At 41.2% G+C, this 25,820-nt stretch overlaps 1 protein-coding gene across 1 annotated transcript in view; it reads right to left on the reverse strand.

Moving 5' to 3' along the window:
• The window catches only part of psmb7 (proteasome 20S subunit beta 7), a 76,922-nt gene extending 53,377 nt beyond the window's left edge, over positions 1 to 23,545 (reverse strand). The window contains exons 1-5 of the mRNA XM_073052576.1: positions 23,396 to 23,545; positions 22,014 to 22,107; positions 19,057 to 19,154; positions 16,663 to 16,803; positions 6,520 to 6,635 (exon numbers count right to left, since the gene is read on the reverse strand). Coding sequence (XP_072908677.1) covers positions 6,520 to 6,635; positions 16,663 to 16,803; positions 19,057 to 19,154; positions 22,014 to 22,107; positions 23,396 to 23,457 — 511 coding nt within the window. The 5' untranslated portion in view covers positions 23,458 to 23,545. The remainder of the gene's footprint in view (positions 1 to 6,519; positions 6,636 to 16,662; positions 16,804 to 19,056; positions 19,155 to 22,013; positions 22,108 to 23,395) is intronic.
• Between the last annotated feature and the right edge of the window lie 2,275 nt (positions 23,546 to 25,820).

Here is a 25,820-nt window from a genome sequence, read left to right on the forward strand (position 1 = left end):
AGAGATGCATCGCAGTCTCTGATGTAAGACTTGCACCTGCCACCTGCTGACTCACGAAGCAATGGGGCATTGCCTATGGTAGCTAATAAACGGAACGTGTGCTCCTGTTTTCCATCCAGCAGATAAGTAAAATGATTGGAGCTGCAATCTCTGAGTTGTGATGCAGACATTTTCTGCTGTATTATGGAATATCACTCTTGCTATGGGTAGCTCCAAATAAATCAACAATCAAGAAACAACTTTATTCATCATATACAATTCCATATGTTAGGAATTTGCTCTGTTGGTGCAATATGCAGCAAATAACAGAGCATTCAACAATTCTAAAGAATCACAAAGTTAAAGTACAGATGTGGAATAAAATGTACATAACTACCAGCTTGAACTTACAATGTAAACAGCATTATAAACAGTGGTTTAAAGTGCTTACAGTGTGGTGCAGTGACTGAGGTAATAGAGGAGGTTGGGTTACAGGCTAACCAGAATGGTTGACCAGATTAACCAAATGGGGGAAGAAACTTTTTAAAATGGTGAAAAGTTTTTGTCTTAATAGCCATATTGCACTTTCCAGAACTTTTGGAAAAGGCAGTCTACTGGGTGGGTAGTGTCTGAAAGGAAATTTCCTGCCTGGACACTTAGGAGTCCTGCATTGATGGTATTCTACAGTCAATGACCTTTTCCGGTGACCTGATGGTCCATACAAACTTACCAGTACCATTCCACAATGAGCTCTTCTACATAGTATTTACAAAAGTAATGGTGTCATGGAACACAATGTATAATTCACGTATAGTTCCGAATGACCCCAGCAAATAGTGGATTGCATGTCAGTATTTATTCTGGTTTCACACATCAAATCCTCTAACTACAAGGTTCTGCCAAAACAAGTTAATTGACCTACTGGACACAGAACCAAAAAATGGATTGGAATACAAGGAGTACCACCTTTCTATTAAATAAAATCAGAACATGCTTGCTGACAGCAAAGATCTGAACAAATATGTATGTCAGGTACCTGGACACATATTGCCTAGCGATTCAAACTTACATTTAGGTTATACAAGTAGCGTCAATGATAGAAACCACTGGAAATTACTCAACTAATCAGTAGCAAGTATTCAAAGCATTAAGAAAAACCTGAGCACGAGAGGTTCTGCATTTGCTTTGAATCTTGAGCAACGTACACGAAGTGCTAGAGGAGCTCACCAAGACGGGCAACAAGAGAAGACGGTGCCAATGAACAGTGCTACCAAAGGCAACCTCCTCAAGATGGTTCACGGCAGCCTCTTGTTGGAGGAGGGTGCGTGCACGTGGCAGTCTCTCTCTCCCTTGTATGCTGCTCCTAAGGAAAGGCCCCTGCATTCGAATGGTCGCTCCCTCTCACTTGCTGCTCTCGAGGGAAGATCCTTGCGTTTGAATGATCTCTCTCTCTCTCTCTCTCTCTCTCCCTCGATGCTGTCGGAGCATGGAGCGGGAGCAAGGCTTAATCACCGCAGTTTGTAGATTTTGACTCTAATTCAGGTTTTTGATGTGTTCTGGTTCTGGCCGCTCCTTTCTTGTTGCTACTTCTGGGCAATTTTTGATTCGGGCAAGGCTGGAGATATGAGCGCTGAGCCGAACTGAAAGACGCCTTTTCATTTTGGGTCTTTTACACTATGTTTTTGCTCTTTTCTTTTGTTGTTGGCGTTCGCGCAATTTTTTTTGCACGCGAGGAGAGAGGAGTTTGAAGTTTGATGTTTTTCTTTGAACGGGTTGGTTCCATGATGCTTTGTTTTGTGGCTATCTACGAGGAAGATAAGTTTCAGGGCTGTATGCCGCATACATACTTTGATAATAAATGTACTTTGAATCTATGGAGGGGGATAAATAGTCAACATTTTGAGTCGAGTCCCTCCATCCAGATGAAAGATCTTAGCCTGAAAGGTCAACTATTTATTTCCCTCCTAAGAAAAAGCTATCTTAATAACACATGCAATGAAGAAATAAGTGCATGAATCTCAATATGATACAGAGATAAAATGCATTTCTCACACAAGACTTGAAGAATTTTAGAAACCAATTTTGTGTGTCTATTTTTGAAATCTTCAACACATTTAATGAGGTGTCCCTGGGTGTGTGTCCAGTATGTTGAAGCTTGCAGAGGAATCCAATAAATGCCAGCCGGTATTTGCAGAAGCTGTGTGAATGTTTGATTTTATTTGAGGGAATCCATTAGAACAGGAGTTCTCAACCTGGTGTCCACAAACCCCTCAGTTAATGGCAGGAATCCATGGCATAAACAGACTTGGGAACCCCTGCATTAGAATGTCTTTTCCCCCAGTGCACGGCAGAGATTTAAGGAAAGAGGGGGGAAATTTAAAACAAACAAGACAACTTTATCACCAAAGGGTGGTGGATAGATGGAACAAGCAGCTCAGGTAGGCAACTTGGTTAGCATGGATGATTTGGGCAAAAGGGCCTGCTTCCAAATGACATAGCTATATTCATTACACCTGATATGGATTGTTTAAGGCTGTCATAGCTGGGGGTTGTCGTAGTCGGGATAAACTCCCCCTACCTATTGAATGTTCCCAATGACATGCATCACAAATAGCCTCTGATGACCAAGACCAGGCCTTCACGTGTGGCTTGGCTGGAACTGTTACTACTGACAGGAGAAGGGGCAAAGGCGGATTACTATTGCCTTAAAACCAGTTGCTCTGGGCAGCTCATCTAGAAGGAACACGTTGATCTCAAACCTCCACTGCCTTGCAACTATACCCATTCATGGCGAAGGCTTCGGGCATAAACCCTGAGGTAAAATACGAAGCTGGAGTCCCTATGTTAGGTTCAACGCTGGCTGGCAACTCCTGCAACACCGCTGGTGCCCATCTGTATCGTTCTCTGCCATTCCTTTGGATTCATCAGCTGCGTGGAGAGGGGGAGCCTGCTGCATAGGGAACTGCTTGCTCTCCATATTGTACTGCCCTGGCTTGCATTTATGTAAGCAGCTAGGACACAATAGCCGTAGTCGACTGACCAATGGAGGGCTCAACACCTGATGCAAACACTGTTCTTATCTCCATTCTGTATGTGACATACCAGATGAAAATAACAATAACATCTGTATCCCACACACATTGTCCAAAACACCAGATTACCAGATACCCTTTCTGAGGGCAATATGGTGGGGGGTGGGAAGGGGGTAGTAATTTTTCATGAGAGGCTAATCATTAGCTTTCTCTGCAGTTACCCATGTTGTTGCAAATGAATATTTTTGATGAGACAAAAATACAATTCAGAATGCAATCCCACGGGCAACAAAGAAACCACCGTATTGTTTGACAGTATTCTTTTTACAGAAGTTCTCATGAGACTAACAATGAACGGATCAAAAGGCAAATGGTTCACAAGTAACGTTATACACCAGGCACAAGAAATAACTTGTGAATTTACCACCCTTTCTAAAAAAACATCAAGGTATATCCCTCTTACTTGCTTTCTGCTCATGAGCCTACCTAACTAAAGACAAAATAAATTGGATTTTAAAAAGAGGGTCAGTCAACAATAAACTGCACAGAGCAGTTGATCATCTCTGAACGAGTTAAAATGCAATGTGCAGCACACTTACACGGTGTGTACATCTAAATGAAAGAGCCGCAAAACTTTTTAAAAAATCAATGCAGCCAAAGAAGCAAATAGAATATATTTGTAGCAAATTGCACACCTGATCTCCTGGACACAAAAGTGAAAAATGGATCAGAAATGCAAGGAGAACTACCTCTCCATTCAATAAATTTAAACATGATTCCTGGAAGCAAAGATCCCAATAAATATCTTTCTAGGTATAAGACCATAAGACGTAGGGGCAGAATTAGGCCATTTGGCCCATTGAGTCTTCTCCACCATTCCATCATGGCTGATTTATTATCCCTCTCAACCCCATTCTCCTGCCTTCTTCCAGTATCCTCTGACACCCTGACTAATCCAGAACCTATCAACCTCCTCTGTAAATTTTCCCCAATGATTTAGCCTACACAGCCATCTACGGCAATGAATTTCACAGACTCACCTCTGGCTAAAGAAATTTCTCATCTCTGTTCTAAATGGATGTCCTTCTATTCTGAGTCTGTGGTCTCTGGTCCTAGACTCTTCCACTATAGGAAGTATCCTCTCCACATCCAGTGAAACCAGGTCTTACAATATTCGATAGGTTTCAATGAGACTTATCTTTTTCAGCCAAGCCAACCAAACTCATCTTTAGATAATACAACTAGTGCCAATTTGCACTCAAAACTTCCAAAACAATTACTTGCTTCACATTTTTTGGGGAGCATCTTTGACAGAAGAACAGGCTTGGGCTCAATTCTAAAGCAATGGCGCCACCTACTGGTTCACAAAGCATTCTGACACTGCCTGCGACACACTTCAAAAATGCAAATCGCACACTTAGCAAAAGAAGAAATAATTTATTCTAACTTGTACTACCCCGCTGCTTATACTGTTTTATTTATGTAGAGGAACATAGACTGGGGATATGCAGTTAGAATTTGTACATTTTTATAAGCAACCATAAGGGGCCTATAAAATACACAACAGTGGAGCATATAAATAAATCATGCGACATAAGCCTCAGCTTCCTTCAATATTAAAAACACCAAATGCACTACACTACAAATTTATGTGTGATGTTAAAAGAGTTTGTTCTTGAATTTGCAGGATGCATTTATTTATTTATTTAGAGATACCGCGCAGAACAGGCCCTGCAAGCTACACCAGCCAGCAACCCACCGATTTAACCCTAGCCTCATCACAGGACAATTTACAATGGCCAATTAGCCTATTAATCAGTACATCTTTGGACTGTGGGAGGAAACCAGAGCACCCAGAGGAAACGCACGTGTTCACGGGGAGAATGCACAAAATCCTTACCATCAGTGTCGGAATTGAACTCCGAGCTGTAATAGTGTTACAGTAATCGCTTTGCCACCACGGCACCCACAGTAGCTTTGTGAAGAGGCAGACGATACAGGCAGAACAGTCTGAACATCCGGTAGATGCTGTAAGTTGATGTCGGCAATACAACAAAATGCAATGATGGCACTCAGCTGCGAAGCGCATCAAGGTTATGGCTCACTCAGTTGATTTTACTAAATTCCTAGGGATGGTTTTGAGGCCAGGACAGGAATTTAGGGGACAGGGATGAGACCATAACAAGTCAAGTCACTTTTTATTGTCATTTCGACCATAAACTGCTGGTACAGTACACAGTAAAAACGAAACAACGTTCCTCTAGGACCATGGTGCTACATGAAACAACACTGGACTATGTGAGACAACTCAAGGCTACACTAGACTATGTAAAATAACACAACTACACTAGACTACAGACCTGCACAGGTCTACATAAAGTGCACAAAACAGTGCAGGGCAGTACAATAATTAATTAATAATAAACAAGACAAAAGGCACAGTAGAGGACAATAAGACATAGGAGCAGAATTAGGCCAATGGGCCCAACAAGTCTGCTCCACTAATTTATTATCCCTCTCATCTCCATCTTCCTGCCTTCTCCCATAATCTTAGACATCCTTACTAATCAAGAACCTATCAAGATCCACTTTAAATATACCCAATGACTTGGCCACTGTAACTGTGTACAGCAATGAATTCCAGATTCACCGCCCTCTGGCTGCCTTACCTCTGTACTAAAGAGACAGCTTCTATTCAGAGACTCTGCCCTCTGGTCCTAGAGCCCCCCCATAATAGGAAACATCCTCGCCATTTCCACTCTTTCTAGGACTTTCAATATTTGATAGGTTTCAATGGGATCCCCACTTATTCTTCTACACACCAGCAAATACAGGCCCAGGGCCATTTGATGCTCCTCATACATTAACGCTTTCATTCCCAGGATCAGCCTTATGAGTCACCTCTGGACCCTCTCCATGCCAGCACATCATTTCTTTGAAGTCGCTGAACAGCAGCAGCCTGATCACCAAGTGGATGGTGTAAGTCAAACAGGACAAGCTGATGCTGGTTGTACTTTCTGGAGGTCTTAACAACCATTTTATATTAATGGGGTGCCATGGTAGTTAGTGGAATGCTATTACAGCTCAGGGTGTCAGAGTCTGGAGTTCAGAGTTCAATTTCAGCTTTCTCTGTAAGCAAGTTTACACACCCACCCTGTGACTGTATGAATTTCCTCTGGGTGCTCTGGTTTCCTTCTACAGTCCAAGGGCAAACCAGTCGGCAAGTTGCCTCATGATTAGGGTAGGGTTAAATCAATGTGCAGTGTGGCTCATTGCACCGAAGGGCTGATTCCATGCTGTATCCCCAAATAGAGACCTGTCTGTGTGTGTGAGTGCATAGGTTAGTTTTCTTTTCAAATCTTTACCAATAAACAATCAATAGCAACTCAAATTTACTGCTAATGTAGCAACATATTCAATCAGTGCTCGCAAGACGTTAACGTCATTAATGCAAATTAATGCCAACTGTCTCCTCAAGTAAAGAATGATCAGCAAGCAGGAGACTCACCCATAGTTACATATGGCAATGTATCAGTTGATCCATGCGGATAAATGCTATAAAGATGGGGACCAGTACAATCGATTCCACCCAGTACTAGTGCTGCACCAATGTATCCTTGATACCTAGGTCAGGAAAGAGAAATCGGTCATTTGTTAGTAAAGATGCACTTTTGAAGGATGATTGAAGCAGAAACAGTCTTTGAAAAAAATGGCGATATACATCTTTATTGTGATTATAAACACATGCTGAAGAATAAAAGCCAGATAACCATTTCTTCACCAACATTCATAAATACCTCACCGTTAAAGAAAGTAGGTGTGCTCTAAATCAGTTAACATAGAACATTACAGCACAGTATAGGCCCTTCGGCCCATAATGTTATGCCAACCTTTTAACCTATTCTGTGATCAATCTAACCCTTTCCTTTCAGAGCTCACTAATTTTTCTATCACCCATATGCCTACCTAAGTTTCAGAAACGTCCTTTCTACTACTACTCCTGCAGTGCACCACGTACCCATTATTCTGTAAAGAAATAAACTTATTATTCACACCTAACTTTGCATTCTCTCTCTCAAGGTGAAAAATTCCAAAGATCAGAAAGAATCTTCAACTATGTCACTACTTGCCCACAATAACGATACATAAAATGATGTAAAAGTTGTCAGAAACACTAAACAATTTCAACCTCTTTCTATAATGTTGTTTATATAATTAATACATGCTGGTTTTAATGTATTTACACACATTTTATTCGGTATCTGTACTTTAACCTCTAAAGTTATATTTGATAGAATTCTTTTTTCTTAATAGTTGTTCAATGTTTATTTTTGTTGCATGCCACACCCTGACCAACACACCACAGCAAACACCTAATGCATGTAAATGTATATAGTGAATAAAGTTAATTCTTGATTTATTGTGGTACATTAAATTTACCGTAGATTCCGGATTTTAAGCCGCTACTTTTTTCCCACATTTTGATCAGCTTTGAACACTGCGGCCTTTACTACGGTGCGGCTAATGCATGGTTTTTTTTCATGCCGCCAAAAACATTTTGCCTCGTAACAGTAGACCAATAAAATTGATGAGTAGTTCACAGAGGTCCAATGAAATTGTACGATAAATCAAGCGCACTTTCACAATTAAATTATTGTAAATCAGTCATTTGTACTCACCCTCATCAACATGGAAAACACTCGAAGAAAAGCATTGTGCTGCCTTTATGGCAGTTATTTAGTTTATAATATTTTCGCTTAGTAATTCATTTGTTAGTATGTTTTCTGTACTACAGCCCGGAATGCTAGACGTTACATCCGGTTTCGCCGCGTCTTGTGGGAAATACCGGTTTGCGATAAACGGGAAGGTGGGGGCGAGCGGCGGAGCCAAAACGCTGCTTTTAAGTTAAAGGCGATCAATAACTTTTCCTGGTAGGCTGCAGTATATATATTTTTACCAGTCGCTAGGAGATATTGGAATGTATATGCAACGTAATTTGTGTGTTACCGATACTTAAAAGTATATTTAAAAGTAGCCGTATTACAGGCACGGTTCGAAAAAAAGCATTTGCAATATGTATTTGTTTGTTACCATATGGATTTAATTAAAAGTTAAAAAATCCTCACGTGTAATATCTTTCTGTGTAAATATCTCATATTACAACGTGGGACACCTGCGGCCTAAAATCCGGTGCGGCCTGTACAAGTACAAAATTGATTTTCTTTCTAAAATTAGAGCCAGCGGCTTTTAATCAGGTGCGCTCTGTAGTGCGAAATCTACGGTATTAATCTGATTTATACTGTGTCTCATCTAACAACAAATATTACACACAACAATCACCAAAATTTAAAGCAACACACACAAAATGCTGCAGGAACTCAGCAGGTCAGGCATCAAAGGAAAAGAATCAACAGTAAACGTTTCAGGCTGCAACCCTCCTTCAGGACAAAGACGACAAGCTGAATTGTAGTTGACAGCAGGTTTCTGCGGCATTCATGGAGTCAGGATCTGAACGTTTTTTTTGCATGGCTATCTTTTAAAACTGATATCTTACATGTGCTTGTTACCTTGTATGTGCTATGAGTGCTTTGTGCTCTATCTAAGTGTTGGTACTGTGTTTTGCATCTTGACACCAGAGTACACTCTTCTGGCTATATTCATGAATGGTTGAATGACAATTAAACTTGAATTGAATTGAAAAAAAGTGGAATATGGAGTGTTTCTGCTCTTAATTCAAAGCTATTCTAATACCCTTTACCTTCTCTACCAATCACCTTCCAGCTTCTCACTTCATTACCCTTTCCCCAACCCACCCACCTTCGTCCTTTCACCTGGCTTCACCCACCACCTGCCAGCTGTACTTCCCCAGCTTCTTATTCGGGCTTTTCTCCTTCCTTTCCAGTCCCAATGAAGGTCTCAGCCCGAAACTTCAACTGTTTATTCCTCTTCAGGGATTCTGCCTGACCTGCTGAGTTCCTCCAGCATTTTGAGTGTGTTGCTCTGTAATTCCAGCATCTGCAGAATCTCTTGGGTTTATATGATTGTACATAAGTCTGAAATGCTCACATCCTACATTGCTGTCATCTTTAAACATTTTAAAAGATTCAAAGTACTTTTGCTATCAAAGTATGTATGCAGTAAGATGGTGGGGTGGAGATAGATCTCTACCAAAGGAAGTGTAAGGCACTCCTTCCCTCTGCTAGCCTGCAGGTCACCCTTGGGAGCAGGTGGACAATCGTATGAGCAGCTGGTGCTGGCAGAAAATCTCTTTAGAGTATGGATATAGGCTGGGTTCACTCATCTTGTAAATACACTGCCCAGAAGAAGGCAATGCAAACCAGTTAAGTAGAAAAATTTGCTAAGAACAATTATGGTCATGGAAAGACCATCATCGCCTACATCATACGACATGGCACATAACAAATGAACGCATAATATACGCTGTACATAATCCTGAGAGCCATGAAACAGAAACCCGTTCAAAGAAATCATCAAACACCCAATGAGCATAAAAACAAATCACGCAAATGGCAAAAAACGAGGGAAAAATATGCAGAATATAAAACATCAAACCACAGAGTCCTTGAAGCAGTCTAAGAATGTCCAGTTTAGTTCAGTTCAATTCAGCGCTGTTGTCCATTGACTTCAGGCCGCAGAGCCGGTTCACTCCGATCAAAAGTGCACAAAGGAACGATTAAGAAAAGGAACAACCAGAAACATATACAGTCGGCCCTCCATATCCATGGATTCAAGCAACTGTGGATCACGATTTAAAAAAACCCGGAAGTTCTCTCTCTAGCACTCGTCGTTTGAGCATTGTTCAGTCACTACTTGTGTGTTGTGTGCACCCTTTGTTTCTGTGAAAAAATGGATCCTAAGAAGCAATTAAGTGGTCAAAGCAATTCCTCAAAGGCTAAGAGGGAGTGTAAAGTACTGTAATCTAGAGATGATTAGAAGTATTACTTGTTGTTTGAGCATTGTTCACCTCGTGTCTCGTTCGTTCGCTACTTGTGAGCGCGAGGAAGGAGTTTAAAGCTAGTAAGGAATGGCTGGCTATGTAAAGTGCTACGGCCTCAAGAACTTGAAGATCACAGAAGAATCGGCATCAGCTGATGCCAAGGCAGCATCAGCATTCCCAGAAGAGCTACGATGGTTGCATCTGTACTGAACATGTACAGATTTTTTTTGTCATTATTCCCTAAACAATACAGTATAACAACTATTTACATAGCATTTACATTGTATTAGGTATTATAAGTAATCTAGAGATGATATAAAGTATAAGGGAGGATGTGCGTAGGTTATATGCAAATACTATGCCATTTTATATATGGGACTTGAGTATCCGCGGAATTTGGTATCTGCGGGGGATCCCGGAACCAAATCCCCGTGGATACGGAGAGCCGACTGTATAACATGAACTGCAGAGCCATGGCGACTAATCCCTGCCCACAACATTTAAGATTAAACTGTTTTCTGACCCTAAACAATAAGTGACCATTTCAGTTGTAGATCAAGAGCAAAAGACAGCAGAGAAAATATTTAAAAAGCACAGCATGACACAGAAGGTTACAATAGTTATGTTTTCAATTAAAGACAGCACTTGAGTCATTAGTTTTAAATAACGATGTGTTGGGTCTAAATCAATAAAGAAATACTTTAGTTAATAGTGAACTAGAAGAGAATGAAAACTGCTGGCAAGTTAAACAGACGTGCAGCAATAAATTAATTATAGAGAAAGATAAAACAAAATTGATCATTAAACTGGTGGCAGGGTTCCTTTAACACAGCAGGGCTGACTAAATAAATCATACCTTTGGTCTGATAAGGGAGGAAAGTCAAGACAAATTTGCTGTAGGATGGTGGGTTAATCTGATTATTGTTACTGAAATAGTGATGCTGAGATGCAAACTAAATTCAGAATCCCATAAATACTGAAATCATTCAATATTTCCAGAAAAGGCCTAGAAGCCTGGCCTCCAGAGGAACACTAACATGCTGACTCATTGCTGTCTGGCCTGCAGATGTCTCCAGTCTCATTAATGTGCTGACTCATCATTGCCCTTTGGCATGGTTTAGTAAGTCATTCTGCTCTCATTAAATACAGTGAGAATAGGCTTATTTGGGAAAGCTCTTAAAGAACAAAAACTAATCAAGAAATAGCTGGGATTCCCTTCATTTATTTGGGACTCTATGCTGCTTAATTGCAACAGGAGACAGTTGCCAGCTTGTAGCTAGCGTCAGTCACGTGCACCTGCGTGGCCACTAGGCATCACTCTGTATTTGAACCAACAGTTTTTACATAGCATCAGTTGTGTTAGTCTTCAAAAAGCAGCAATCTTTGTCACAGAGTAGGTGAGAAATAAAACTGCTTTGCTTGCTGCAGTTTCAAGCATTCAGGCTTGGAGATGCAAGAAATGGCTGGGAGTTAAAACGGAATGATTTCACAACTTCAACAAGTTACTACAAAGAATTTGAAAGTATCGACAATCATCTTGCATACTACAATGAAAATGAGGATTTGGAAGATGCAGTGTCAAAAGTATTGTATGAAGGCAGTCCGTTATCTGCACTAGGTATACGTGCTGATTTTGTTCATGCAGGGGTGTCAAACTCATTTTAAGTCACGGGCCGGATTGAGCAAAATGCAGCTTCATGCGGGCCGGATCAGTCGGACATGTGCGAACGCAGCTTTCGTTGCCTCCATTTTTTCAACCTGCTCTCATGTGTCTCAGTCTCTGCTATAACTACAAAGTGTTTCACTTTACAAATTCCGTTTCTTATGAAGAAGACTGCCGAATAAACACTAAAAACCCTGAAAACCTGGTACCTGAATAAACTCAGCATTAGCCATATCATACGCCATAGGCGCTTCGATTACTGGGGCCAGCTTTAATAGTAATTAGATATTATCTCGCGGGCCAAAGATAATTCCACCGCAGGCCGGATTTGGCCCGCAGGCCTTGAGTTTGACATATATGATTTACAGTCAATCAAAAGAACGCAGCAGCGTACACTGAATTAATTCCTCTATGAGGAATTAACACAGTTTTATAACACTGTTGTGGCATTGGTAGTATTCTAAATTATTCGGCATTTAACTTAAATACATAATTCGTTACTCAGTTAAAGTTCATAGTAAATATATTATCAAAGCACATACATGCCACCATATACATCCTAAGATTCATTTTCTTGCAGGCATACTCAATAAATCCAATGAAAGACCGCATCAGCTGGGGAAGATGGGGAAGAGTGAATGATTTTGTGGGGACACACTCATCTACAACTGTAGTTTAAACAGCAGTTTATTGTTTTTTTATATCTTTTTAATTATCTCCATGAAACTACAGCTAATTGGGGCAGCCACTTAATTGAGCCAAAATACACTGACCTGATGTGTCCCATTAACTGGAAACTATTGTACTGCCTGGTCATAATGAAAGCACTTTAGTAATATGAACGCAGGGTGAGCTGCAAGTGCTGGCTTTTAGCAGACGTCATGAGAATGATTCCTGATGCTAATTAAACAAGACAATCAAATCCTGGGCAAGTCATATACCATAAGTCAATATTGATAATAGCAAGGTAGGGAAACTGGACTGGAAGTAAGCCAAATTCAGTGAGGTGAAAATCCTAATTACTTAATGAAATAAACTGGCAATAAAATAGCAATAAAGAAAAGATAAAGATTAGTATTACTTGTCACATGTACATCTAAACATACAGCGAAATGCAATGTTTGTGTCAAATCAAATCCACCAGGATTTGCCAGCAAATATCACCATGCAACTTAGCCAATCCACTCCTCACTTAACCTAACCTGCACATCTTCGAAATGCAGGAGTGCACTGGAGCACCAGGAGGAAACCACACAGGAAAATGTACAAACTTCTCCCAGGCAGTAGCAAGAATTCAGCCCCGATGGGTAGGCAGGCACTGCAAAGCAATTTGCTAACTGCTACGCTATTTTTATGAGAGATTTCATTACAATTTAGATATAGCACTGTCTCATCAAGGATAAGGGGAACAAAATAGACAGGAATATGTGGGTTTCAACAGTAAGATTTTTTTAAGTGACATTTAGGGAGGGAGAGAGGAAGAGGGGAAAGGGGGAGGACATCTTTATAAGGAATGTAAATTATGTTAAAAGGATTAACGTATTATACAGCAAACTAAAGAACATATGGAAGCAAACTGTTGGTTTCCATAACAAAAAAATAGCAGTAAGTTTGAAAGTCACAAGAGATTCTGTAGACGCTGTAAATCCAGAGCAACACACACAAAACGATCGGGGAACTCTGCAAGTCAAGGAGCATCTACAGAGGAGAATAAAGTGTTGATGTTTCTGGTCGAGACCCTTAAGTTTTCAAAGCAGTTTCAAAACCTGAAAAATAAAGTTATGGTCTAAAGCAGGGGTTCCTAACTTTTTTTATGCCATGGACCCCTTCTATTAACAGGTTGGGAACTCTTAGTCTAAAGGAACAAGAACCTAAAAGACAATGGTTATTCTGAACAAATAATCAAATCTAATCTCAAAAGAAATCTGCATAAGAGATTGCAGACCATCACTACTATTTCAGTCCTGAAGGTGGTTCTGGGCTTGAAACAGCGACTATTTATTCATTTCCATAGATGCTGCCTTACCTGCTGAGTTCCTCCAGCATTTATTTTGTGTATGTTGCTCTGGATTTCCAACATCTGGAGAATCTCTTGTGTCCATTTCATTCTACCGTTGTTACCTGACCTACTAAGATCTATTGTCAGATCTTTAAGCATGAAGACCAAGAAGCACTGTGGTCACACCAGATGCAACAGGAGATAAATATTCAAAATTAGCCTAGCAGTTAGCATAATGCTATTACAGCGCCAATGACCTAGGTTCAATTCCACCACTGTCTGTAAAGAGTTTGTACGTTCTCCGTGTGCCCACACGTTTCTTCTGAGTGCTCTAGTTTCCTCCCACATTCCAAAACTGACATAGGTTATTTGGTCACAAGGGTGTAAAAGGGTGATTCAGGCTTGTTTGGTTGGAAGGGCCTGTTATCATGCTGTTTCTAAAAATCTTAAAATCATTCTGGATTAAATAGTCTTAATAAAGAGAGTGCTCTTTTTTATCAATCCAGTAGCTTGTTGTGCCACATGGTGCAAGGAGCTAACTAAAAGTCAGCCTCAGGGCTTAGGCAGTGGAAATTATGCCTTGTTTAGAAAAGGCAACAACTGTCCTATTCCAAAAGCCAGAGTTTTCAGGGAGACGGTAAGACAGGAACAGATTTAGGCCGTTCAGCCTATTGAGTCCACTAAGCGACTTATTATCCCTCTAACCCCATTCTCCTGCCTTCTCCCCATAACCTTTTATGCCCTTACTAATCGAGGACCTATCAAACTCTCCTTTAAATACATCCAATTAAATGGTCTCCTCAGCCATTTTGTGGCAACAAATTCTACAAATTCACCACTCTCTGGCTGAAGAAATTCCTTCCCATCTCTGTTCTAAACATCTTTCTAATCTGAGGCTGTGCCCTCAAGTCCTAGACTCCACTACTATTGGAAGCATTTCTTAATGTTCACTCTATCCAGGCCTTTTAATATTAAATAGGTTTCAATGATCTTCCCCCTATTCTTCTAAACTCCAGTGAGCACAGACCCAGAGCCATCAAACACTCCTTATACATTAACCCTTTCACCTCCAGAATCATTCTCATGAAGCTACTCTGATCCCTCTCCAATGCCAGCACATTTTATCTTAGATAAGGGGCCCAAAACTGGTCACAATACTCCAAGTGTAGTCTGACCAATGCCTTATAAAGCCTCAGCATTACACTGTACCTTTTATATTCTAGTCCGCTCAAAATGAATGCTAACATTCATTTGCTTTCATGATTGCCTTGTCAGGGCAAGTACCGTACAGCAATGAAAATAAATATCATCTTCCCAGTATTGTTTATTCCCTTGAGACCAACTGGAAAATGTGGTTTGGGGGAAGTGTGAGTTTTGTTGAACGCCAGGAAGCTTGGAGGGCTGTTGTGCAGTGCTCAGTAAGGTACAGGAGAAAGCAAACAAATCAAGTCAAGATTATTGTCATTTACATGTATATAACATGATATATAGAAATGACACAACATTTCTTCGAACCAGGATGTAAAACACAGTAGAACACACAACACCTTATGAAGGTAAGGATAAATTTTACCGATGAATCACACAAAAACTAAAGTGGATTAATATTAAATATTGTGAGGTACAACACAGATTAACCAGTGACACTTCAAATACAATGTGGCAGGGAGTTCAGAAGCCTAATAGCCTGGGGGAAGAAACTGTTTCTCATCCTTTCTACACATCGGAGTCTCTTGCCTGATGGAAGAAAGTCAAAGAAGATACTGGATGGTTGAGGGGAACCCTTAATAATACTAAGGGCCCTGCATACCGATGGATGGTAGGGAGCCCCCTATGATCATTTCAGCTATTCTCACAGTCCTTTGTAGGGACTCTGATCGGATGCTCGACTGCTCCCATGGACACTCTCAATGGTCCTCCTGTAAAACAAAGCTAAGATCGAGGGGGGTGGGGAGCCTTGCTTGCCTCAATCTTCTTAAGAAGTGAAAGTGCTGCTGAGCCTTCTTGTTCAGGGAGGTGATATTAAGGGACCAGGTGAGGTCATCTGTGATGTGAACTCCGTGATGAACTTTAAGATAATTAATCTGTGCAGTGACGGAATGAAGTTCATTAACACTACCGACAGCACAGGTTATTGAGGGACATTAGGCAGTACTTTGTAAAGGGCAACTTGTGGCAGACTTATTTAATTGGATCTTTGGAGGAAATCAATGCCTGCATGGATTTAATAAGGAAAATATAATTTTTCAAGTCATAGACAAAATACAAAAGTCTATTAAGGCAGAAGAACATAACCTTTGGGCTACAAGGGTAGGACTATGCGAATGCCTTGGAGAACTGTGCAGAGACGGCTTCTGTTTAATATAAACCACATGGACTACCATCATTTTTTGTGACATAAACATTAATTTAGGGTGGTGAGAACAGATACATTAGGACATTTATGAAACTCTTAGTAAGCCACATGGATGATAAAGAAATGGAGGGTTATGTGGGAAGGAAGAGTTAGATTGATGATTAGAGTAGGTTGAGAGGTTGGCACATCACCATGGGCCAAAGAGCCTGTACTGTGCTGTAATATTCAAACTGCATTGCCTTCATTTGTGGCTGCACTAGTGCGTGATGTACGTGGAAGTGCGAGCTCATTCTTGCAGAAACATAACTCTAGAATAACATCCCATGCACTATCAACTTACAGGCCAAGACAGTTAGAGACTTGGACTATTTATTTTTTGTGACTGTAAGTTTTATCTGTGCTGTGTGTGACTGTTGGTACTGTGTTTTGCACCTTGACTCTGAGCAACACTGTTTCCTTTGGCTGTATTCACGTGCATGGTTGAATGACAATTAAGCTTGAACTTAATTCCCCCCCCCCCCCCCCCCCACCATTCTTCTAAACTCCAACAAGGACAGACACAGAGCTAGCAAATGGTCCTCATATGTTAACCCTGTCATTTCTGGAATCACTCTTCTGAACATCCTCCGGACTCTCTCCAATGCCAGCATGTCTCTTCTTAGATAAGGGACTTACCTGAAGAGCATTTGCTTCAGCATGCGGTTTGCAGTGGCCACGCGAGACAGGCGCCCGGTAGATAGCGAGTGAAGCTCCAGGTTGGACGAGATCAGCTGTGTGGTCATCTCCGTGTCTGCAGCAGTCCCTGCCCCACAGCAACTAAAGGAGACAGAAGGAAGCACAGTCAGTGAGGAATCTCATCTGAAATAGAAGTTAACACTTGTACCAGTACTGGATTTGCTTCTGCCACTGTCTACAGACAGTGGGCAGGATGATTTTAAACATTATCCCTCAGTAAATAGAGTATAGGAGTTGGGATTAGACTGGGATTAAATCACTGGTTGCTGGGTGGCATGGCTTGAAGGGCCTATTTCACCCTGTAACTCAAAATAAAATAAAATAGATGACTGCAAGTAAAGAGTGATGAAGAATATATATAAAATAATATGCAATATTCAAGGCTTTGCATCCTTCTGGTGCTTCTGAGGTATTGAAATGCTTTTAAATTAGTTTCTGTGGACAGCATCATCCCAAATAGGTTGTTAAAAAGTTCCCATTTTCACAGAGGCAATGTGGGGACAAATGTTGAACTGAATACAAGGTGAATACACTTGGCTTTCCTTTTAATGGGGTCTTGACCATCCGCCCAAGAAAGCAGCACATCTCCGTGTAAAATCTCATTCTGAAGACAGCACCTTAGCATTGTTGACTATGTATAAATATTGCTGTATTCAGCAATATTGTTGACTATGTATAAATATTGCTGTATTTAGCAATATTGTTGACTATGTGCTTGTATTGTTGACTGTGTTTGTATTGTTGACTATGTATAAATATTGCTGTATTTATACAAATTTTTATTCAGCATGTGTACTTTAACTTCACTTTTTTTATTCTTTACAATTGTTGAATGTTGTTTTTTGTCGCACGTTGTGCCCTGATCAACAGCCAGTTCCTAACGTATGTAAATGTAGAGCAAATACAGTTGATCCTTGATTCTGTGATTTCAGTTGGTTCTCAAACAGACTTCATAGCTCAAAAAAAATATATATTGGAAGGAAGTCTGGCAAAAAAATGTTAAAATACTGTATAAAATGTGAGAAATACCTAGCCGGTGACTCAGCTTCTACAAAGGAAGTAGAGGTTGTAGTGTTTTGCTGCTCGAACATTCCTCAGTTCTGATGAAGGCTCACAAGCCTTAAACCATCTGACGTTGACTCGGTATAAATTCTCAGCTTTGGACCCCAGTTTGGGTGAAAGCGTCACTTAGTTTTGATTCCTTACAGGCACAGTCATGGGTGTTAGGTCTCTAAGTGAGGGAGTTTTGCTTCTGCACTCCACGTCAGTAAGACTAAGGAGGGATTGTGGAATTCAGGAAGGGGTTGTCAGTTCTCATTGAGAGATCTGCGGTGGAAAGGGTGAGCAGTTACAAGTTCCTGGGTGCCAGCATTTCTGAAGATCTAACCTGGGTCCAACATAAAAAAGGCACAACAGCAGCTATACTTCTTTAGGAGTTTGTGGAGAATTGGTATGTCACCAAAGACACTTACAAATTTCTATACATGTACCATGGGGAACTCTCTAACTGGTTGCACCACCGTCTGGTACAGAGGGGCCACTGCACAGGATTGGGAAAAGTTGCAAACTCAGCCCGCTCCATCATGTGCACTGGCCTCCCAGCATCGCAGACACCTTCAAAAAGTGACGCCTCAAGAAGGCAGCATCCATCATTAAGGACACCCATCACCCAGGATATGCCTTCTTCTCATTACGACCATCAAAGAGGTGGTACAGGAGCCTGAAAACACTCACTCAATGATTCAGGAACAGTTCCTTCCCTTCTACCATAAGATTTCTAAATGGACAATGAACCCATAAATACTACCTCACTTTTTTAAAATCTCTTTTTGCACTACTTATACAATTAATTTTTAATATATATATTTCTTACTGTAATTTATATTATTTTAAAATATTATATATTGCAATGTACTGCTACCAAGAAAACAACAAATTGTATGACATGTGCCAATGATAATAAACCTTGGTTCTTATAAACATTTACATGTAATTAATAGGAATGTGCTGTGGTGTTTTTTCATGACTTGCAGCAAAAAAGATTAAACAATTCTAAGAATAAAGAATTACATAAAAATACACAGAGGTTAAAGTATGTATATGGAATAAAATGGGCATAAATACCATCATGTATTCATAATGTAAACAGCATCATAAAGTGTTTGCATTGCAGTGATGGAGCTAATAGATAGAGGGGCTGGTGGGGGTGGCTCACTAGAATGGTTGATCACATCAATTGTCTGGGCTTCAGGCTTCAATTTGATCAGGTTTTAAATTGAAACAGCCACACAAACCCAAAATTGAAAACTAAAATTTACCAGGTATATTACTTACTAAATGTTTGGTGAGATGTAATGAATCTTGGAGCAGTTCTTATCTGCGACAATCATTCCTTCGGTTGCTCTGGTATCAGCACCCAGAATTACACCATCCTTAAGTAAAACAGATGCGACTTGTTAAGTCATAGAATATGAAATACTATAGCACTGAAACACACCCTTCAGCCCATTTAGTCCATGTTAAACTATTAAGCTACCCAGTCCCATCGACCTGCACCCAGACCATAGCCCTCCATACCCCTCCCATCCTTGGACGTATCCAAATTTCTCTTAAAAGTTGAGATCGAACTCTCATGCACGACTTCCAGTGGCAGCTCGTTCCACACTCTCACCACCCTCTGAGTGAAGAAGTTTCCCCTCATGCTTCCTTTAAAGATTTCACCTATCACCCAACTTCATGTGCTTCCATTAACCCTATCTATACCCCTCATAATTTTCGATACCGCTATCAAATCTCCCCTCAATCTTCTACATTACAGGGAACTAAGTCCTAATCTACTCATTCTTCCCCTTAACTCAAGACCTGACAAAAACCTTGTAAATTTTTTCTGTACTCTCTCAACTTTTTGATATCTTTCCTGCAGGTAGGTGACCAGACCTGCACGCAATACTCCAAAGTAAGCCTCACCAATGTCTTATACAACTTCAACAAAACATCCCAATTCCTGTACTCAATACATTGATTTATGAAGGCTACTGTGCCAAAAACTTTATTACAACCCTATCTACCTGTGACACCATTTCCAAGGAATTATGGATCCTAGATCCCTCTGTTCTACCATACTCCTCAATGTCCAAGTCCTACTCTGCTTTGTTCTCCCAAGGTGCAACTCCTCACACTTGCCTGCTTTGAATTCAATCTGTCACCTTTCCAGCTAGTCCAGATCCCGCTGCAAGCTTTGATAAGTCTTCCTTGCTGTCTACTACACCACCAAACAAGTCATAGAGAAGTACAGCACAGAAACAAGCTCTTAGGCCTATCTAGTTCATGCCAACATCATTTAAACTGCCAATTCCCATCCTGCATCCCCATATCCCTACTATCCATGTACATATCCAAAATTCTCTTCACGTTGAAATTGAGCTCACACGCACCACTTGTGTTGGTAGCTCATTCCACACTCTCACAACCGTCAGAGTGAAGACGTTTCCCCTCATGTTCCCCTTTAGCTTCTCACCTTTCACCCTTAACCCATGACCTCTGGCCATAGCCCCTCTCAACTTCAGTGGGAAAAAGCCTGCTTGCATTTACCCTATCTATACTCTTCGTAATTTTGTATACCTCTATCAAATCTCCTCTCAATTTTCAATGTTCTAAAGAATACAGTCCTAACCTATTCAATCTTTCCTTATAACTCAGGTCCTCCAATCTCGGCAACATCCTTGTAAACATTCTTTGTACTCTCTCAACCTTGTTTACATCTTTCTTGTAGGTAGGTGACTGAAACTGCACCCAATATTCTGAATTAGGCCTCACCAATGTCTTATACATAACATCCCATCTTCTGTACTCAATACATGGATTTATCAAGGCTAATGTGCCAAAAGCATTCTTTATGACCCCATCTACCTGTGACGCCACTTTCAGCGAATTATTTACTTGAATTTCCAGATCCCTTTGTTCTTCCACGCTCCTCAGTGCCCTTGGTGTCATCTCCCATAAGGGACCTTGTTAAAGGCCCTGCTTAAGTCCATGTAAGCATTATCCACTGCCTTTCCTTCATCAAATTTCCTAGTAATTTTCTCGAAAGGCTCTATAAGTTCCAAAATCATGTAAAATTTCTGACCAAATGTGGCCTTCTTTGTGCTGACTATAAACAAACTATTCTTAGAACACATCCAAGTTAAGTTTTAATTAGAAAACAAATATTCAGCATTTTTATCTCTTGCTTGTCTCTGAACAAGACAAAATAATTAATTTCCAATTTCAGCTTCCCACAACAGTGTGGCACGAAGAGGATGATCGAACAAAATGAGTTATAAATCCTAATGAAACAACTGACTAATTATTGACTATTTGACAACAAAAAAGATTTGCAAGTAAAGGATGAGGAGCTGCTACAGTATAGTTCATGTTCAAATTCAAGCTTATTGCCTTTCAACTGTACATACGTATACAGTTAAACAAAACATTGTTCCTCTGGGGCCAAGGTGCGAAACACAGATTATATAGTCACACACATCACATAGAGTTATGATCCGGCACATAGTCACAAGATAATACTAAAGTCCCTGAATGGCACGGCCTGACGATTGACAGATTAACATAAAGCACATGTTTATGTGAGACAGTATAATGTTACTGACACTATTAAAATAAAACAAATAGTTGCATAAATATGTGAACCAGCAGCAACAAAGGATGAAAAGTGACCAAAGCAAAATTAATTGGGGAGTGGTGGGGACGGCCAGGAATTCAGACAAGGTGTACACGTGTGCTGGGTGGCAGCAGGGTGTTATGAAGTCTCACAACCTGACAGTCCTGGTTCTTATGCTGTGGTACCTTCTGCCTGATGGCAGGACACTTCAGGCCATAAGACACAGGAGCACAACCTGAGCACTCGGCCATCAGCCACAAATTCATCCCTAGACCAGCAATACTTCCTGCTGTTCAAAACTGTTACAAATGTTTATTCGCTTCCATGGATATGATTTAATATTAAATTTCTAATAGAGATGCAAGATCTGAAATCGCTTTCTGATCATAAGATATAATGGGATCAGAGATTAGCACTTACACAAAAAAGCCAATTAATTTTGAACAGCCACTCAGTGTTCTTTTAAAGAAAAACATCTGCTGACCTTTGCAATTTTAAAGACATGAAACTGTTCAAATTCTAACAACGCAGTGATTTAGTAGGTGCCTACTCCTCATTAATATAGATTAACAAGAAGCCAATGCACAAATGAAGGATAAATAAATCAACCAATTTAACAGGTGGATAATACTACCTTAAATATAATCCCAGCAATAGTAGTACCAGTCTTTCTTGCTTCAGGAACTTTGAAGCCTTGCTTGCTAAGGTGAGCTTCAATGAATGCATTCCTGTAAATGAAAGAAGACCTGGTGAAATCATGGTGAAAGACCTGGTGGCGTTAGGGGATACGGTGAGCGAGCAGGTAAGTGGACATGAGGCTAGGTTTAGATCAGCCATGTGATCTCCTGGACCAGTTTTCGATAGCCTGGATGGGTCGGAGAGGAATTTTCCAGATTTTTTCTCCTCAATTGGCAACTCGGTTTTTTTTCCCCGGGTGATCACATGGGTTTGGGCGGGATGAATAATAAAATAAAATGGGCGGCATGGTGCCCTGTTGGTTGGCACTGTTGCCTTGTGGGATTCGGTGAAAACTAGAGTTAAGATTGGATCAGCCATGATCTTGTTGAATGGCGGAGCAGGCTTGAGGGGCCGATTGGCCTACTCCTGCTCCTATCTCTTATGTTCTTATGCAAATCAACCAGAATTTATAATTTGTTTTTTGTCAATTGCACAAAACTATAATTTGATTTTGCACATTACACGCTAAATCATGTCCATTCAGGGAAAAGAGGGGGTGGTGGGAGACTGCAAGGTGTGGGTGGGGTTGGGGGTAAAGAGGTGGAGAAGTGATTGATCAGGGAAGGGACAGTGATCAAGGAGGGGTGATCAATGGGGAGCAGGGGGAATTGATCAGAGATGGGATTGATGAAGAGGGGTGTGAGAGTTCATCACGGGGAAACTGACCAAGAGGAGATTGCTTTGAGGTGTTGATCAGGGGGAAGGGTGATTGATCAAGGTGGTGTAGACATAGATCGGGGGGAGGGGTGTCAAAGGGAGGGAGACTGATCAAAGGGCAAGGGGAATGATCAAGCGGGGAAGGAAAATTAATCGGGGGAATAAATCAAGAACAGGGCGAGTGATGAAGATGGAAGTGGGGGATTGATCAAGGCGGGGGGGGGGAATTGGTCAAGGGGCGAGGGGATTAATCAAGTGGTGAGGAGGAGTTAATCGTGGTGAGGGAGATTGATCAGAAGGCAAGGGGCATTAATCAAGAGCGCAAAGGGGATTGAGCAAGTGGTGAGGAGGGAGTATTCAACAAGAGACTGATAATGGGTGTTGATCAGGGAGAGCGATTATCAAAGACGATTGATCGGGGGTGTTGAATCGGAGGAAGGGGAGATCAGGAGGGATGGATCGGGGTTGATTCGATTCCCCTTCCCCCACGCCGGGATCCGGGCCGACATGCCGAGTCATCCTTCACCCCAGGCCAGCGGAGCATCCAGCCGGCCCCGCCACCCTTTTGCCCCCCGAACCGACCGCACCCTGGCTGCCAGTGCCCCCATCCTAACCCCTCACCTGCGGCAGTGTTGGAAACTGAAGCCGCCCACCGGCTGACGGAGAACAGCGGTCGCCGCCATGACAGCCTTGCCGGAAATGACGGAAGAACCGGGCAGAGGCCTTTCCGGGGGAGAGGGGGCGGGATTTGAGAGGGAGCGATGGAGGAGGGACGGGGAAATAAAATTGCAGGGATTTTTAAACGGGACAGAGTGAGATAATAAAGTGAATGGGAGGAAAGGCATACCATGGGCGGAGGGAGAGACAGGGAAGGTGGAGGGTGGAAGGAGAGGGAGACAAGGGAAGGTGGAGGGGAGAGCGATGGCCGGGACAGGAGGGAGTGAGGGGCGGGGAGGGAGTAGGAGGAGAATAGAGTGAGAAGAGGAAGGGAAAGTGAGGGATGGGAAGTTTGGAGAAGGGAGATGAGGGACAGAAGTGTGGTGAAATCAGAGGGAGGAGAAAGGGAAATTATGCATTGGAGGAGGGGAGGTTGCAGGAGGAATGAGTGTGGTAATTATTATTGGGTTATACATGTCAGCCTTGCTAGTGACACTCACGTAGCCAAAATGATGTATGAATGAATAATTACATTTTTGCTCTTTTTCGAGGGGAATCCAAGTGGCAATTTTATTCTGGATTTGTGCTCTCTGGTTCCACATTGGATTTTGTACATTTGGGAAGTTAAGAGGTGCTGGGATTTGATTGGCATACAATGAGAACATTGCAATTTGTAATACAGGTCTCAGGGTATAGTACAGCTAAAGGGGAAAACAGCTTTTGTTTTCTCTGGGGTTTCATCAGGCAAACAGATGTCCAATGACACATCCTTATCCTCTGAGTATTTTTCTTCAGTTTGATATTCTCTCAGGTACGTGGTTGGCTCTGGTGCAGGTGTGTGAATAGACATATTTATTTCAGCTTGGCTCGTGTGAAGAAATTGAATCTCTTATTGCAATGGCACCATCTACTGAGCTCTTTGGAAACCTGATGAAACACAAGGGCAGCATGATCCAAAGTTCAATGTAAATGTACATTTACATTTACAGAGTACATACAGCATTTGCAAAAGTCTTATGCAGCCTAGATTTTTTAATATAAATGTTGCTTTAGATGTTTTTTTTTGTCTATTGCACGAGTGTGTCAGTAGAAAAGCAATTTTTAAATTTCTGAACATTCTTTTTTTTTAAGAATTAAATGTTACAGAAAAAGTTTATTTTGTTAAAGAAGGTAACGTACTAAGTATTAGACCACTTTCCAAATTAAAAACTTGATTACTTTGTAGATATATATCCCAGTGTCTTAAACAGTCCCTTTGTCTTAAACAAAGATAATAAGTAGGTACTAATGATCAGTGACATAATGAGTTGAATGAACTAAACTGATTAATAGAAACAGGTGTAAAAGGCATCAAACTGGGGGAAGGACAACCAAACTGAAAGATGAGGGTGTGGCAATTCTTACACCATGGCAACAAGACACAAGGTGGTCAGCCTACATCAGCAAGTTCTCTCCCAAGCAGAAATATTGGCAGTCACAGTTTTAAGAAGTGCTGTCCAAGCTCTTCTGAAGAAGCACAAAGAAATGGGCAAGGTTCAGGACAAGAAACGCAGTGGTTGGCCATGGAAATTGAGTGCAGTAGAGGAGAGATACATCAAACTGATGTCCCCTCTAAATTGGAGGTCCAGCACTCCTATCAGCTCTGAACTCACTGGAACCCAAGTACACCTTTCCACAGTCCAGGGAGGTCGTGTCAGAAGTGGTCGTCTTGGAAGTGTTGCTGCCAAAAAGCTATTCCTCTGAAGTGGAAAAAAGCTAAGAGATTCACCAAAACACAAAAAAAAAAGGTCTAGGGCGCTGAACACATCTACGTATCTACAAGTGCTCTGGACTGACGAGTCAAAATTTGAAATTTTTGGTCCAAACAGGAGGCAGTTTGTCTATAGAAGAGCAGGAGAATGCTACATGAATGAGTGTCTGCAGCCAACAGTGAAACACGGTGGAGGTTCTCTGCAGGTTTGGAGCTGGTGATCTGGTCAGAATTAATGGAATCCTCAATGCTGAGAAGTGCAAGCAGATTCTCATTCATCACGCAATACCATAAGGGAGTTCTCTGATTAGTCACAACCTCATTCTGCAGCAGGACAATGACCCCAAACACACGGCCAAGGTCATAAATAACTATCTTCAGCAAAAAGAACAAGGTTGCAACAAATGGAATGGCCTCCACAGAGCCCCGATCTCAACATTTTCAAGGTTGTCTGGGATTACCCGGAGATACAGCAAGCGAGACAGCCAGACTCTGCAAAAAAAAACTGTGACGAAGTTCTTCAAGATGCTTAGAACAACCTACCAGCCGATTTTCTTGTAAAATTGCATGACAGTGTACCTAAGAGAAGTGATGCAGTTTTAAAGTGGTCACGCCAAATATTGACTTGATTCTTTTTTT

Source organism: Hemitrygon akajei, chromosome 7 (genome assembly GCF_048418815.1).
Source record: "Hemitrygon akajei chromosome 7, sHemAka1.3, whole genome shotgun sequence".
NCBI lineage: Eukaryota > Metazoa > Chordata > Chondrichthyes > Myliobatiformes > Dasyatidae > Hemitrygon > Hemitrygon akajei.